General features: G+C 40.0%; 1 protein-coding gene across 2 annotated transcripts in view; it reads right to left on the bottom strand.

Annotated features, from left to right (window-relative positions):
- FAM135B (family with sequence similarity 135 member B) overlaps window positions 1-14,127 on the bottom strand; it is a 250,570-nt gene that overhangs the window by 105,987 nt on the left and 130,456 nt on the right. For both annotated transcript variants that reach the window (XM_074833913.1, XM_074833819.1), the window contains one exon: window positions 12,890-12,969. In XM_074833913.1, coding sequence (XP_074690014.1) covers window positions 12,890-12,969 — 80 coding nt within the window. The remainder of the gene's footprint in view (window positions 1-12,889; window positions 12,970-14,127) is intronic.

Raw genomic sequence — 14,127 nt, 5'->3', positions numbered from 1 at the left:
CCAGAGCAGAGATTCCCCTGCAGCCCGTGGTGTAGTCCATGGTGAGGCAGCTGTACCCTGCACACATGGAGGTCCATGGTGGAGCAGATCTCCACCTGCCTCCCAGGGAGGACCCCACGCTGGAGCAGGGGGATGCCCGAAGGAGGCTGTGACCCCCTGGGAAGCCCACACTGGTGCAGGCTCCTGGCAGGACCTGTGGCCCTGTTGAGAGAGGAGCTCACACTGGAGCAGATTTTCTGGCAGAACTTGTGACCTCGTGGGGGACCCATGCTGGAGCAGCCTGTGCCTGAGGGACTGTACCTCGTGGGAGGGAGCTGCACTGGAGCAGTCTGTGAAGAACTGCAGCCTGTGGGAAGGACTCATGTTGGAGAAGTTTGTGAACTGTCTCCATGAGAGGGACCCCACTCTGGAGCAGGGGAAGAGTGTGAGGAGGAAGGAGTGGCAGAGACAATCTGTGATGAACTGACCGCAACCCTCATTCCCCATCCCCCTGAGCTGCTTCGTCTGAGGAAGTAGAGAAATGTGGCAGTGGAGTTGAGCCTGGGAAGAAGGGAGAGGTGGGGGGGTGGTGTTTTTTAAGATTTGTTTTTATTTTTCATTATCCTGCTCTGATTTGATTGGTAATATATTAAATTATTCTTTTTCTCAAGTCAAGTCTGTTTTGCCAGTGATGGTAATTTGTGAGTGATCTCTCACTGTCCTTATCTTGGCCCATGAACTTTTTGTTATATTTTCTCTTCCCTGTCCAGCTGAGGAAGGGAAGCTAGAGTGGCTTTGGTGGGCATCTGGCATGCAGTCAGGGTCAACCCACCACATCATGACAGTTCATACTTAGAATCATAGAAGAATAGAATGGTTGGGGCTTGAAGAGATCTTTAAAGTTCACCTAGTTCCAACCTCCCTACCATGGACCAGGACATTTTTCACTAGGTTAATTTGCTCAAAGCCATATCCAAGTGATCGTATCTCATTTTTTTGGTCTTCCTTCAGCAATAAATCATGAAGAACATGAAGACAAACCAAAACCACAAAAGAAGGAGACACCAATTCCTGTTGTTTATCTTACATATTTGGAAAGTTATTGTCATATATATATTTCCATCATTGAAGCAGCACCATTGTTTTACAGATAAGACAGAGACAAGGACACACAGTTCAACCTGCTGTCTATGTTCCCTGTTTTAACCTGTAGGCCACAAGATTTTTCAGAGCAGTCCCTGTCAGTGTTATCAACGGGAAATGAAACGAACCAGCATTCCTTGGCTGGAATAGTAAATTAAGCAAATACTTCTGAAAGGCCCACATGTACACTTGAAGGCACAGAAAATTCATTTTTCTAATTTATGGTCACATCTAATACATAATGTTAAGCTTCAGAGCTATTGACCATGTAGTAATGTCCTAGAGAATTGTTAATAGCATGGAATGCTTTACTGAACCTCAAATTCAATTCCTGGTTCATCAAAATTCAAGCCTGGCTTCTATTTCCTAGTATATTCTTAGTCCAGCTATGAAATTTATGGTGAAAATATAATCATAGTTTTAGTCTTACCAAATATAAATAAACAAACACCACTTCCACAGTTTCATTTTCAATGAATAAATCACTGTGCAATTCCAGAACAAAATATGAATTCATTTTTTAGATCATGTAGCTTTTTTTCCTGTTAGTGGCAGAATGAGGTCCAAAGAAAAGAATAAGAAAGATGTTCTCACACTGGAGTTTTCTCCTTTTTCCTATATTTTACCCTGAAAAACCATTCGGAAGCATTATATAAAATCCCAAATCAAGCTATCATCTTTGATTATTTTCTGGGAACGACAAGGGTACCATTTGCTCTCTCAGTATACTATGTCACCTTTCCTGCTTTTTATTATTACTTGCTTAATTTGCATGCATACATACATGAAGGCACAAACTGCAATCACAGCCTTTTTGTGCCAGGTCTTTTACAAACACAATGGAAATGTCTCTCTCTGCAGAAGTTCCTGCAACTTTTTTTATCATAAATGGACAGAAATAGATGTGATTCAATGCATCTTAAAATAGATATGTTAAATTACTCCCTCAAATTACCTGTTTCTCTCCTCTGACTATAAAGGGAGATTGGTTGATTAGCTTAGGTGGAGACACTCACAGCATAGATATCAGCAGTTAGTTAGACAAAATGATTTTTACCCTTAGTCACAGGTTCCCAGGGCTTCTTCCATCTCACAACCATAACTCAGGTTACAGATGATTTATTGCCTGCCCTTAGATACAGTCTAACACATGATTACGAGACAACTATTTCCTGCTAGTACAGAAAACTTGGTGAAATAAGGTTTGTTAGAAAGCTTATATATAAATCATGTAAGATTAACTCCTCAGGGAAGAACGACTATTACCTGTAACAGTTAAGAGTATATACGTAAGTTTTAACTAATGAATATCTGCTTCTTATATAGCAACTGTCATCCACAGACCTCAGGATATTTAAATCTTAATTTTTTATGATCTTCTAATCCCATAGTCACTAGCACATCCTGACTACCTACATTCTCAAGAAGCCTTCACTACCTGCAGCATATCTGTAATGATTTGCTAAGCAGAACACTGGGACATAATCTAACATCCATAAGTATTTTTAAAGAAAGGCTTAGAAATACTTGTGGCCCCCATACAAAAATACAGTTGCACCTTCCTGAAATTGTAGTCATTTAGTTCCTAATTTACAAATTTAGACCCCAAAGTCTTTCAGCTCAGATGACTGATGAGACTTCATATTTATCAATTTATTTATCAAGTTAGTTGGGTAACAAAATCTTCAGCATGGAATTATCTGCTAAATCTGACGGTAAAACTTATGAAGAGGCTGAGGTGACCAAGACTGGAATCACACTAGACGAGGTCCTTACTGGCAAACCCCTCTAACACATGGCTGCAGACATGCAGCCATGTTGCATGCTCCTTCATATAATCCCTCACTCCCTTCTGCATTTTGGACGTGTAGAAGATTTTCCCTTAATTGGCGATTCATAGCCTTCAACAAAGGTGTCTCTGACCTTTATTTTAGGACAACTGCAGAAAACAGTTTTTAGAAAAACAGAAAGACAACAGTAGAAAACACCAGACACCACCAAGTTGGGCAGGAGTGTTGATCTGCTTGAGGGTAGGAAGGCTCTACAGAGGGATCTGGAAAGGCTGGGTCAATGGGCCGAGGACAATTATATGAGGCTCAGTGCTGGGTCCTGCACTTCAGTCACACCAACCCCATGCAAACACTACAGGCTTGGGGAGGAGTGGCTGGAAAGCTGCCCAGCGGGAAAGGACCTGGCAGTGTTGGTCGACAGCTGCCTGAATATGAGCTGGCAGTGTGCCCAGGTGGCCAAGAAGGCCGATGGCATCCTGGCTTGTATCAGAAATAGTGTGGCCAGCAGGACTAGGGAAGTGATCGTCCCTCTGTACTCAGCACTAGTGAGGCTGCACCTCAAATACTGTGTTCAGTTTTGGGCCCCTCACTACAAGACAGACATTGAGGTGCTGGAACGTGTCCAAAGAAGAGCAACGAAGCTGGTGAAGGGTCTAGAGCACAAGTCCTGTGAGGAGCAGCTGAGGGAACTGGGGGTGTTTAGCCTGGAGAAAAGGAGGCTGAGGGGAGACCTTATCACTCCCTACAGCTACCTGAAAGGAGGTTGTAGCGAGGTGGGTGTCAGTCTCTTTTCCCAAGTAACAAGTGATAGGACAGGAGAAAATGGCCTCAAGTTGCACCAGGGGAGGTTTAGATCAGATATTAGGAAAATTTTCTTCACTGAAAGGGTTCTCAAGCCCTGGAACAGGCTGCCCAGGGAAGTGGTTGAGTCACCATCCCTGGAGGTATTTAAAAGATGTGTAGATTCATTGCTTAGGGACAACCGGTTTAGGGGTAAAGTTGGTAATGCTACATTAATGGTTGGACTAGATTATTTTAAGGGTCTTTTCCAACATAAATGATTCTATGATTCTATGAAAACACTCAGTTGTGATGTCTGCCTATTTCTTAGCTAACATAAATCCAGCACAGTAGCCTCTTCTGCAGAATTTTCTAGTATCTTTATAGACTGCTATTCAGTATGTTGTATTCCCTCTGATATATCTTACCTAGAGGGAATACGAGGTTATTACAGCTGTCAGTTACGTATGATACTGCCACAAGTTCACACTGAATTCAAGAGATGCAGAACAAACTTTCAGTTTTATCTGTTATATCTAGAGAAAGACAATATACCTGTTATTCTCTCTTAGCACTAACTCTGCTGTACCATCCTTTCACTTGGAGCTCACAGGAATTTACAGCTCCTATGAACTGCTAAGGCAAACACATTCTGGTTTTGGCTCTTAAGACAGACTTGAAGGAGCTTTGCTGGTAAAACAGGTTGTCTCCTGCATAGAATTCTGGGTATATTTTGTGGTTTTTAATCCTGCAATCTATATAAAACTGTTATACGCTAGTTTGTAACAGTTGATAATCAGTATTTTCATAACTTGTCTCAATCTATCCATGTTCACCTTTTTGGCACTCAGTGATCAGGAAATATTAGATTTTATTGCAGATTTGAAGCTGTGATAGGTTATTTAGTTAGCCTATTTTGACATCCCAGTTTCAGAATTGCCTTTCTACTGAAACTGCAGTGCTTCAGGCTGAAAGAAAAAAAAAAAAAAAAAAAAGACTGAAGAAATACAAATAACCAGTGACTTCTGAAAATTAGGCTCTAAAGGCAACAAACCAGGGTTGAACTTGCCACAGTTATCTTCATGTACTGAGTTGCATATCTGCTTTTTTAGAAGGCTTGAAAACTCAGTTGCTGAAGCTTGAAAAATCACATTCTTTAGCAGAGGAATACTCATGCAAACCCTTCATTTTTACTATTGAACTAAAATAAGACTACTTTGAAAGTGCAAAGATGACATTTTTAAGACACAAATTCTTTCAATGAATCATCATTTTCGTATTTAAATGTTTGAAGAGACTTTGGTTTTGAAATATTATGTTTAGCATGTTTATATTTGGAATAAATGCAGATGTTATATTTAGGATAAATAATTTCTAAAGGAGGCACCATTATTTTTAAATTGCTTGATCAAAAAGTTCAGAATGCTTTTTTCCTCAGTGTGACTTTTGATTAAAGATGCACATTTCTGAGATGAATCCTTATCTTAACCTTGTCTTTTGACATTTTGAATTAGCCTTATGGAAAGAATTACAAAAAACTACCTCTCTACCCATACATAGATTCAGTGACGATAAAAAGCAAGATGTCCTATTAATTTCCTTGTATGAAAGATCCTAACATAAATGCAGTCTCTTATCACTGTATTGGTATAAACCAAGGTTCATTTCTCAGACATGCTGAAATGTGAGATGATAGAATAGCTGACCCAGTTAGGATCAGCAGAAAGTTTTGTCTTTACTTTCTTAAATATTTAATGTTTTTTAAAACAAACAGAATCTATGCTTTTGGTAATGTTTCTGTTTCTAAACTCATTGTCAGTTCCCTAAGACCCTCGTTCAGTTATAGACTTCACATCTGAAAATAATTCTGTGCTTCAGAAACTTAGGTTAGCAAATATTTATTTGTTGTGTCACCTAACTGTGTAGCTGACACACCATATATATTTATTCCAAATATTAATTCAGATGAGAAAGTTCCCTGAATAAAGTATGGGACATCACAACAGGACACCACAGGGTTTTTCATCAGTACAGAGCAGGAGGAACAGCTGGCTGGATGCAATTTACCTACTGAATTAATGTAATGTAAATGACTATTTAATGTTTAGACCAGTGGTGGATTTTAAAGAACCTGCAGGATTGAACCTTACTTTAGAAGGAAGCCAGAACAGATCACTGTGTGGGGAAATCAGAGACATATAATAAACCTGGAAGAGAAGAGAGCTCTGTGAAGGTCCAATTCAAACCCAAGTGGTAGGTCTGAAAGAGCTGTATGGCCTATTTTACCACAGAGCTGAAGTTCATTCTTGGCCTCAGGCAGCAGAAACACTGTGTTGGCTCTCTGCTTCTGAATAACAGGATTCTGTTTCTTCCAGACCTTCAGGTGGCCACTGATGATGTTTTGTGTCTCATACTCACTGCCTAGGGGAAAAGACTTGTGGCTTGTGTTGGTGTTTACAGGCCCTTCCTAGTTTTGGGTTTCTCCACTGACCAAGTCTCAATTTTGGGTTGGAATGCTGTTCAGCATCTCCAAGACTGTGGCCTACCCCACTGTCATCTGTGTGATCTGCCCCAGTTTCTGGAGGGAGGAAGGGACGGTGTCCTGCATAGTTCAGGGTCTGCAATGGAAAATCTTCCAGCCACAAATATGTCTTTTCAGTTTCCATCCTTTGAGCCATTTATGAAAGACCTTGACTGGAAAAGGGTTGAGACATGTACACATCAGTCAGAAATATCTTCGGTTTCCTCCTCTTCATCTTTTTTCTCTGTTTCTTTCTTCTTTTTTCTTGGAATATGGAATTAGTTCTGTTTAGATTGTGGATTAACAATTCTTAAAATGTCTGACCATCTCTTATGATTTCACAGCTAATGAGGTTTTCTAAGACGACTCCTCCCCAAAATAACTTCTCTCATGGTAAGATCCCCTCCAGATATAATTTGTATTTGTCAGGTATGCTTTATTTTATATATATATATATATATATTTAAAATACATATTTATTTTCAGATTACTTTAACAAGCTTAGAAACAAAACCATGTGTTTGCTAAAGTATGAGTCTCTTTTCTCATTCTTCAAATGCAGTAAGCTTATCTTCACTTAATGGAGGCAGAAATTACCTTTCAAAAAGTTATTGAAACTAATGACTGCAATTTCATACTGTTCCACAAGTCATGGTGCTGTTTCTTCTTGCTCTAATGAGCAACTAACTGCAAATGCTTGTTTTGACTGCATTAAGAAGCCATTTACAAGAAAAGGTTTTTCTTTAATAATCAAAGTAGAATTCTTTCACCAGGAACTTCTCTGAGACATCCAAATACTAATAGAAAGATTAGGATCACTAATTTTTTATTAAAACCAGGCATAAACAGTTCATTAAGGAGCATATCAGAAACATAAATAGCCCTTCAATGTAGGTCTTAGGTTCAAGATAGTCACAGATCAACATGTCATTTAGAGGAAAAGGCATTCAGTGTGGGTGATCATGAACTTGTATAGAACAATGCAGACACAGGTTACAGCAATGCTCCTCATTTTCTGATACTCTCTCTTACTCTCCTTTTTCCACATCACAACTTAAATCATGCTAATTTTTTCTCGTCACCTAATGTCAGATATTCCATTTTATGAGAAAGCGTCAAACCGTGGATACATGAAACATCTCTACATCACCAATCAAAAGAGATAATCTGTAATAGCAGTCACAGCTACTTTTTCTTGAATTGTCTGGAACAAACATTGCATTTCAACTCCCTTACCTTACATGAGATAGATGAAGCAAGAACCAAATTCCTTGGCTGTCTTTGGCTTTCTGCACTCTTAGACAATAACCCAATTTAACTGACTTAAATTATGTGGAACACTGCTACAATCTAATAAAGATTAGACCGGCAGGTAATACTTTTTTCTAAATACTTTATATTATTCGCAATTATATTTTCAGGCCAAGTTTTCAAAAATATTTTTCTATTTGAAAAGTTTTGAAAATTGGTAGTATAGTACTTCTGGATGGGAGAAACAATGGCAATCTGGACATAAATCAAAGTCTTAAGTAATTTCTTTAGTTATATGCCATGCAAAATATTTTTTTTTCTTAATGTTCACCTATCAAAAATATTTCCTTGGTCTGTAAGGTAAACAGCTAGGCAAGCTGATAAGTAAGAGAGCTATCTGTGGTTGTAGTATATGAGAATGAGGAATAGTGGGTCTAAAAAGAGAACTTGCAAAAAAACCTTACTTCAATTTTCACTAATAAAGAATAATTCTCTCTCAAAACAGTACTGCATCCAGGTGGTGTGTAGACAACTTCAAAACACTACAGAGGAAATTAAAATTAAAACTTTTCCTAAGACTTGGCTTAGCTGACATCTTCTACAATGTAATTCACCCTCATAGTCTTTGTAGACAATAATGCTGATTTACCCCACGCATACCATCTTCCTTAAGTAATCCCCACCTATGAGTGAGGACCATTCCTGGTCTCCACCATTCTTCACGTTTTCAGGTAGTTCAGGAAATCAAGGTAAAACAGCTAATCCTACCTGTTTCTGACCAGTGTAATTTCTCCCAGTGTTTTGACCAATGATCTTGTGTGTTTATGGGTAAACTTTAAAATAAACATGTTTTAAAGATATGTTTTTAAGATAAGCTCCTGCAGTCTTTGATCTTGTAACTATAGCCTGAAAATCACTGAATGACTGCATATTCATAATTTCTATGAAACCTTGTCCCAAAATTTATATGGTAGCCTAAAAATTCATGGAAGTGGATCATAAAACTCAGCCGAGGAACTAATTATTCAAATGTGCTACTGTGAGATGGCATATTCACTTTCCCCCTTCCTTTAACTGTTCATGCTTGAGTCATGTGATTCATCCCACTATATGCTGCAGGTGTAGCATCATACAGCAACTTTAACAAGCCATGCTGCTGAAGAGAACCAGAAGAAAAAGGCCCATAAATCTCAGAAAGGCATTTCTAGAGTTTAGTTTTAAGATATGTCTGCATTAGCTCAACCCTGAAGAACTGATGCTGAGGTCAATGAAGTATGTGCTGTTATGAGCTGCACAAGAACAAGCAAACAGCATAATTTGTTCTTTACAAGCCAAAAGCAGGCTGCATCAGTCACGATATCTATTCAAAGACAGGAAGGTAAATTTCATGGGGGTTGAAAACCTGCATGAGACCAACTAAAGACTGTGCACAACAAGCCTTGTTCCCTCTCTCCTTTTCATTGCTGAAAAAGTCACCAGCCACCAATCTTCTCTTGTCTTTAAGGAAGTCCACCTTGCTAGAGATTCTTGGAAGTATGAATGAAATTTATATATTTTTATGAATATATATATGTGCATATGTACATGTGCCCCAGGGGATATTTACGTTCATACAGCCTGACTCAATACAAGCTAATGTTCAGCCTTGATGACCTAAGTGACCAAACCAAAGGGGATACTGGGCTCCAGCACAGCTCCCCTTTGCTTCAACTGGGGCACATCTCCCATTGTCTTCCCACAATGTAGACAGAATGTAGACAACATGTGGACCGTGTAGTAGGTCATCAAGTCTTCATGTACAACCTGTCAGTCCTGTGCCACGGATGGAGTCCTTGCTGTTCAGATTTGCCTGGCAACCAGCAAGGGAATGTCCAATACAGACTTCAGCTTCCCCTCTGTTGAATTCTTGAAACCTACATTTTTTTTGGCCTCTGTTGCTGAAAACATCTAGTGGGAAGCAAACATTGTTAATGATGTCAGTTCCCAAGGTTTTATTGCAAATCCTGTAAAATTTAATAAAAATAAAAGGCTACATGCACTGGAAGATAAATACTACCTTTTATTTATTTCATATATTTACATATTTTATTAGTGCATATATTCACAGATTTTACTTTATAAATTTACAAAATATTTTCAATGTATATTCTCAGTTCTCATAGCTCTTATGAACCTGATAAAGAAAGGATTAAAAATATTTCCTTTAAACCAAACTCATTAATCCCACTATTTTGTATTCATTCTGGTTGGTGAGGTACGATTTTATTCACTATTTTATAACTCTTCTTTTGTGGTAATACTACTTTAACAGGGGTGTTTTATTGAAACATGCACATCAATTTAATTCTTCCTGTACCAGCTTTCCCCATACTGAGACAGATCAGTGGTGTGAGAACAAAAAGAACATTACAGCCTGTTCGCCTTTAAGTTCAGTCCCATTAAATGATGCTCTCTTGCAGACTTAGGAAATCAATTAGGAAGTACTTGTGAAGATAGCCAAGGAAGAACTGTTTAAAGCCTTAACAGCTTAAATACCCCCTTGCCTTGATGTTAGTCCTATAAAGCTATTAGACTCCAGTCTGGATTGCATTAGCACTATGAAAGTCAGCTGCTAATCCTGTAACCACACTGCCTGTCTCGCCTTTCTCCTGCCCAAGCTCTTACATTAATTGTTTCCAGCAGAGGTGAAAGAAGATGGGACACTGAAGATGTATCAGGCAGAAGAAAATACTAATCAGAATAAAAAGTAAATATAGAAAATACTTGGAATTTCTTCCTTGAATAATATAGCCATCCTGGGTTCAACACAGAATAGAAGTAGTTTGGGTTTTCTGTTGTTTGTTGTTGAGTGTTTATTGCCCCTAGAAAGTAGAATTCTAGCTATCTTCATACTGGAAGCATTTCATTAGTTCAAGACTACTTATGCCAGAAACTACTGTAATTTGAGGGCATTCCAGAGAGCAAAGGAACTCCAGGGGATTCTGGATATACCATGGGCGAATTACACTGGAATGTGATGAAAAATAATTTTCTTTCTTCCTTTCTAAACCTGGGCTACACTTATTTATTTATTTATGTTTCAAACAAATTTCTTTATTCAGATTTTGAGTTTTCAAATTTATTTTCAGGTGAATTCCTCATGATTTTGTATAACTCTCTGCATTTTATATTGTGTTGGTTTTGGCTGGGATAGAGTTAATTTTTTTCATAGAAGATAGTATGTGGCTATGTTTTGGATTTGTGATGAAAACAGCGTTGATAACCCAGGGATGTTTTAGTTACTGCTGAACAGTGCTTAAACAGCATCAAGGCCTTTTCTGCTTCTCACCCCACCGCACCAGCGAGGAGGCTGGGCGTGCACAAGAAGTTGGGAGGGGACACAGCTGGGACAGGTGACCCCAACTGACCAAAGGGGTGTTCCATACCACTTGACATAATGCTCAGTGTATAAAGCAGGGGAGAAAAGAAGGAAGGGGGGACATTCGGAGTGATGGTGGTTGTCTTCCCAAGTAATCATTACGCATGATGGAGTCCTGCTTTCCTGGAGATGGCTGAGCACCTGCTTGCTGATGAGAAGTGGTGAATGAATTCCTTGGTTTGCTTTGCTTGAGTGCACAGTTTTTGCTTTACCTATTAAACTGTCTTTATCTCAACCCATGAGTTTTCTTACTTTTGCCTGTTTTATTCTCCCCCATCTCACTGCAGGAGAGCCAGCAAATGGCTGTGTGGGGCTTATTCTCCAGCTGGGGTTAAACCACAGCATATACAAATGTAATTTTTCTAATGATTTTGTATTTTGATGTATATCAGTTAATTGAACCAGACTTCCAAACGGAAAATTACATTTTTACTTAAAGAGAACCTTTAACCCACAAAAGACTGTTAAACTGGAAAATTTTCAAATATAAAAAGTAAAAAAAACCCCAAATGTGATATTCAATCTCAGAAACTCATTAACGCTGAAGTCACATTTTTTCTTCCTCTAGGCACGATATGGAGTCAAAAGGACCCAAAAGTTGTTCCTTGAAAGTTACTGGTAACACTGTCTATTGTGTTTTCATGACAAGATTTTGGTAGTGGGGGAGGCTACAGTGGTGTCTTCTGTGAGAAGCTGCCAGAAGCTTCCCTCATGTTCCACAGAGCAAATGCTAGCTCCAAGACAGACCCACTGCTGGCCAAGACTGAGCCCATCAGCGATGGTGGTAGCACCTAACATATTTAAGAAGGTGGGGGAAAAACCTGCTGCGCAATAGCAGCCAGAAGAGAGGAGTGAATATATTTGAGAGCAACAACTCTGGAGACACTAAGGTCAGTGAAGAAGGAGGGGGAGGAGGTGCTCCAGGCACCAGAGCAGAGATTCCCCTGCAGCCCGTGGTGCAGCCCATGGTGAGGCAGCTGTGCCCTGCACCCATGGAGGTCCATGGTGGAGCAGATCTCCACCTGCAGCCTGGGGAGGACCCCACCCTGGAGCAGGGGGATGCCCGAAGGAGGCTGTGACCCCCTGGGAAGCCCACACTGGAGCAGGTTTGCTGGCAGGACTTGTGACCCTGTGGGGGACCCACGTTGGAGCAGCCTGTGCCTGAAGGACTGCACCCTGTGGCAGGGACCCCACGCTGGAGCAGTCTGTGAAGAACTGCAGCCCTTGGGAAGGACTCACATTGGAGAAGTTCATGAAGGACTGTCTCCTGTGGGAGGGACCCCACACTGGAGCAGGGGAAGAGTGTGAGGAGTCCTCCCCCTGAGGAGGAAGGAGCAGCAGAGACAACGGGTGATGAACTGACCACAACCGCCATTCCCTGCTCCTCTGCACCACTCAGGGGGGCAGCAGGTAGAGAAATTGGGAGTGAAGTTGAGGGAGGGATTGGGGGAAGGTGTTTTAAGATTTGTTTTTATTACTCATTATCCTACTCTGATTTGAATGGCAATAAATTCAATTAATTTCCCCAGGTCAAGTCTGTTTTGCCTGTGATTGCAACTGGTGAGTGATCTCCCTGTCCTTATCTTGGCTCACAAGCCTTTCATTATATTTTCTCTCCTCTGTCCAGCTGAGGAGGGGAATGCTAGAGCTGCTTTGGTGGGCATGTGGCATCCAGCCAGGGTGAACCCACTATACACTGAAGCAATTTTCATCCAGAAATCACTTAGAATAATAAATCAACTCTTTCCATTGTCAACAAGGAAAGCCACATATAAGAGACTGCTTGCAGATGAGAATGAGAATTTTCTCTGCTTTTCTAACAGACAAAAGCACCAAAACTCAAGACCAGCTCAGGCCAAACCACAGAAGAGGTAGCTGAACAACCACTGATCATGAGGGAAATCCAGGTTTGGATCCAAATCCAGGCTCACCTGTTTCCCTCACACATTCTTCCCCTCCATGCTGCCCCAGATCCAGTCATGTCACATCCCTCTGGGACCTGCTTACCTGTCTGTCCTGCAATCGTAGCAAACAGCCTGTGGGGAATCCTGGATGGGATCTTCAGTCCAGCTCTTATCTGGTAATACCTGGGCAGAAGGAATTAAAAATGACATGCTGTTAGATAGCTTACCACTTGATCCAACCTAAAATTTTGTGAGAACACATCCCGGGCATTTGCACTCAAACAGAAATGCTCAAGAGAACAGGCAAGCTCAGAAATATTGAATGTTTTCATCTGGTTTTTAGCTTTAACTGAAGTCAGTTTATACCAATTTTAATCAGGCCCTTTCTATTTCATGGCAGGCAGAGTGGATACAGTGGCCTGATGTGTGACTAGTGACGAAACATTGTGATAGCTCTTGACTTCTTGTGGGGAAAAGAGACAAAGAAATATCTACTATAAAAGGCAGTGAGATCAGACAAGGAGTGACAAAGATTTAATACAAAATGAAGAAAGGAAACTTCTGTAGAAAGACAACAAATGTGCTAATCCCACATCTAGGAAAACAGTTTATAAATAGTGATTATCATTCTGCTGTTCCATATTGAGGCTACTATATAATGACAATGTTAGCATTAACCATACCTAAACCAGCTTAATTCTAGTCATTTGCTTTCTCATAGATGATCGCTATGTTAGATGAAGGAAGACAGAAAAAGAAAACATAAGCAATTTAACTGGCTTAAGTTACATATGGTGCAGGTTACTTTAGAAAGTTTGCAAATATAAGCTCAGTCTAAACAGAGAAAGAAAGTCACCCCAGTCTTTCCTCATCACCACTTTCATGAACGAGGCATAACAAGCAGCGTATAGTACAGTACCTAATCCACTGCACTGGATACCTCCAGCTGTTTGCAGATCTCCCACTGACCTGCTGTAACACCATGTTGGTGTCAATCCCCTTTCCTCTGCATTTTCCTTCCTACCCTTTGTTTGGTCTATTTGTTTATAAATTCCTCATATCTCGCAAGTGCTTCCAGATATTTTTGGCCTGATTTGTGTCTAAGCCTCTAAATACAAAAAAATAAAGCTTAAATTAAAGGTCTACCCAGCACCTAAAGACGTTATAACAGTTAGCAGAATTATTTCCTCAGAAGAGTATAACTGTATGTGGAAATGGACAGTTAAAACACCTAGTTTTCTGTGAACTGCTGTATAAACAGCCCATACAGATTACATGTAGCAAGAAAACCTTTGTTATGAACATAATATGGGATAAACCAGACCTGTCTCTGCTAGGTTA

The sequence above is a fragment of the Strix aluco genome, chromosome 1, assembly GCF_031877795.1.
Source record: "Strix aluco isolate bStrAlu1 chromosome 1, bStrAlu1.hap1, whole genome shotgun sequence".
In the NCBI taxonomy this organism is placed as follows: Eukaryota; Metazoa; Chordata; class Aves; order Strigiformes; family Strigidae; genus Strix; species Strix aluco.
The sequence above is the reverse complement of the archived record's forward strand: the minus strand, read 5'-3'. Positions and strand labels throughout refer to the sequence as shown.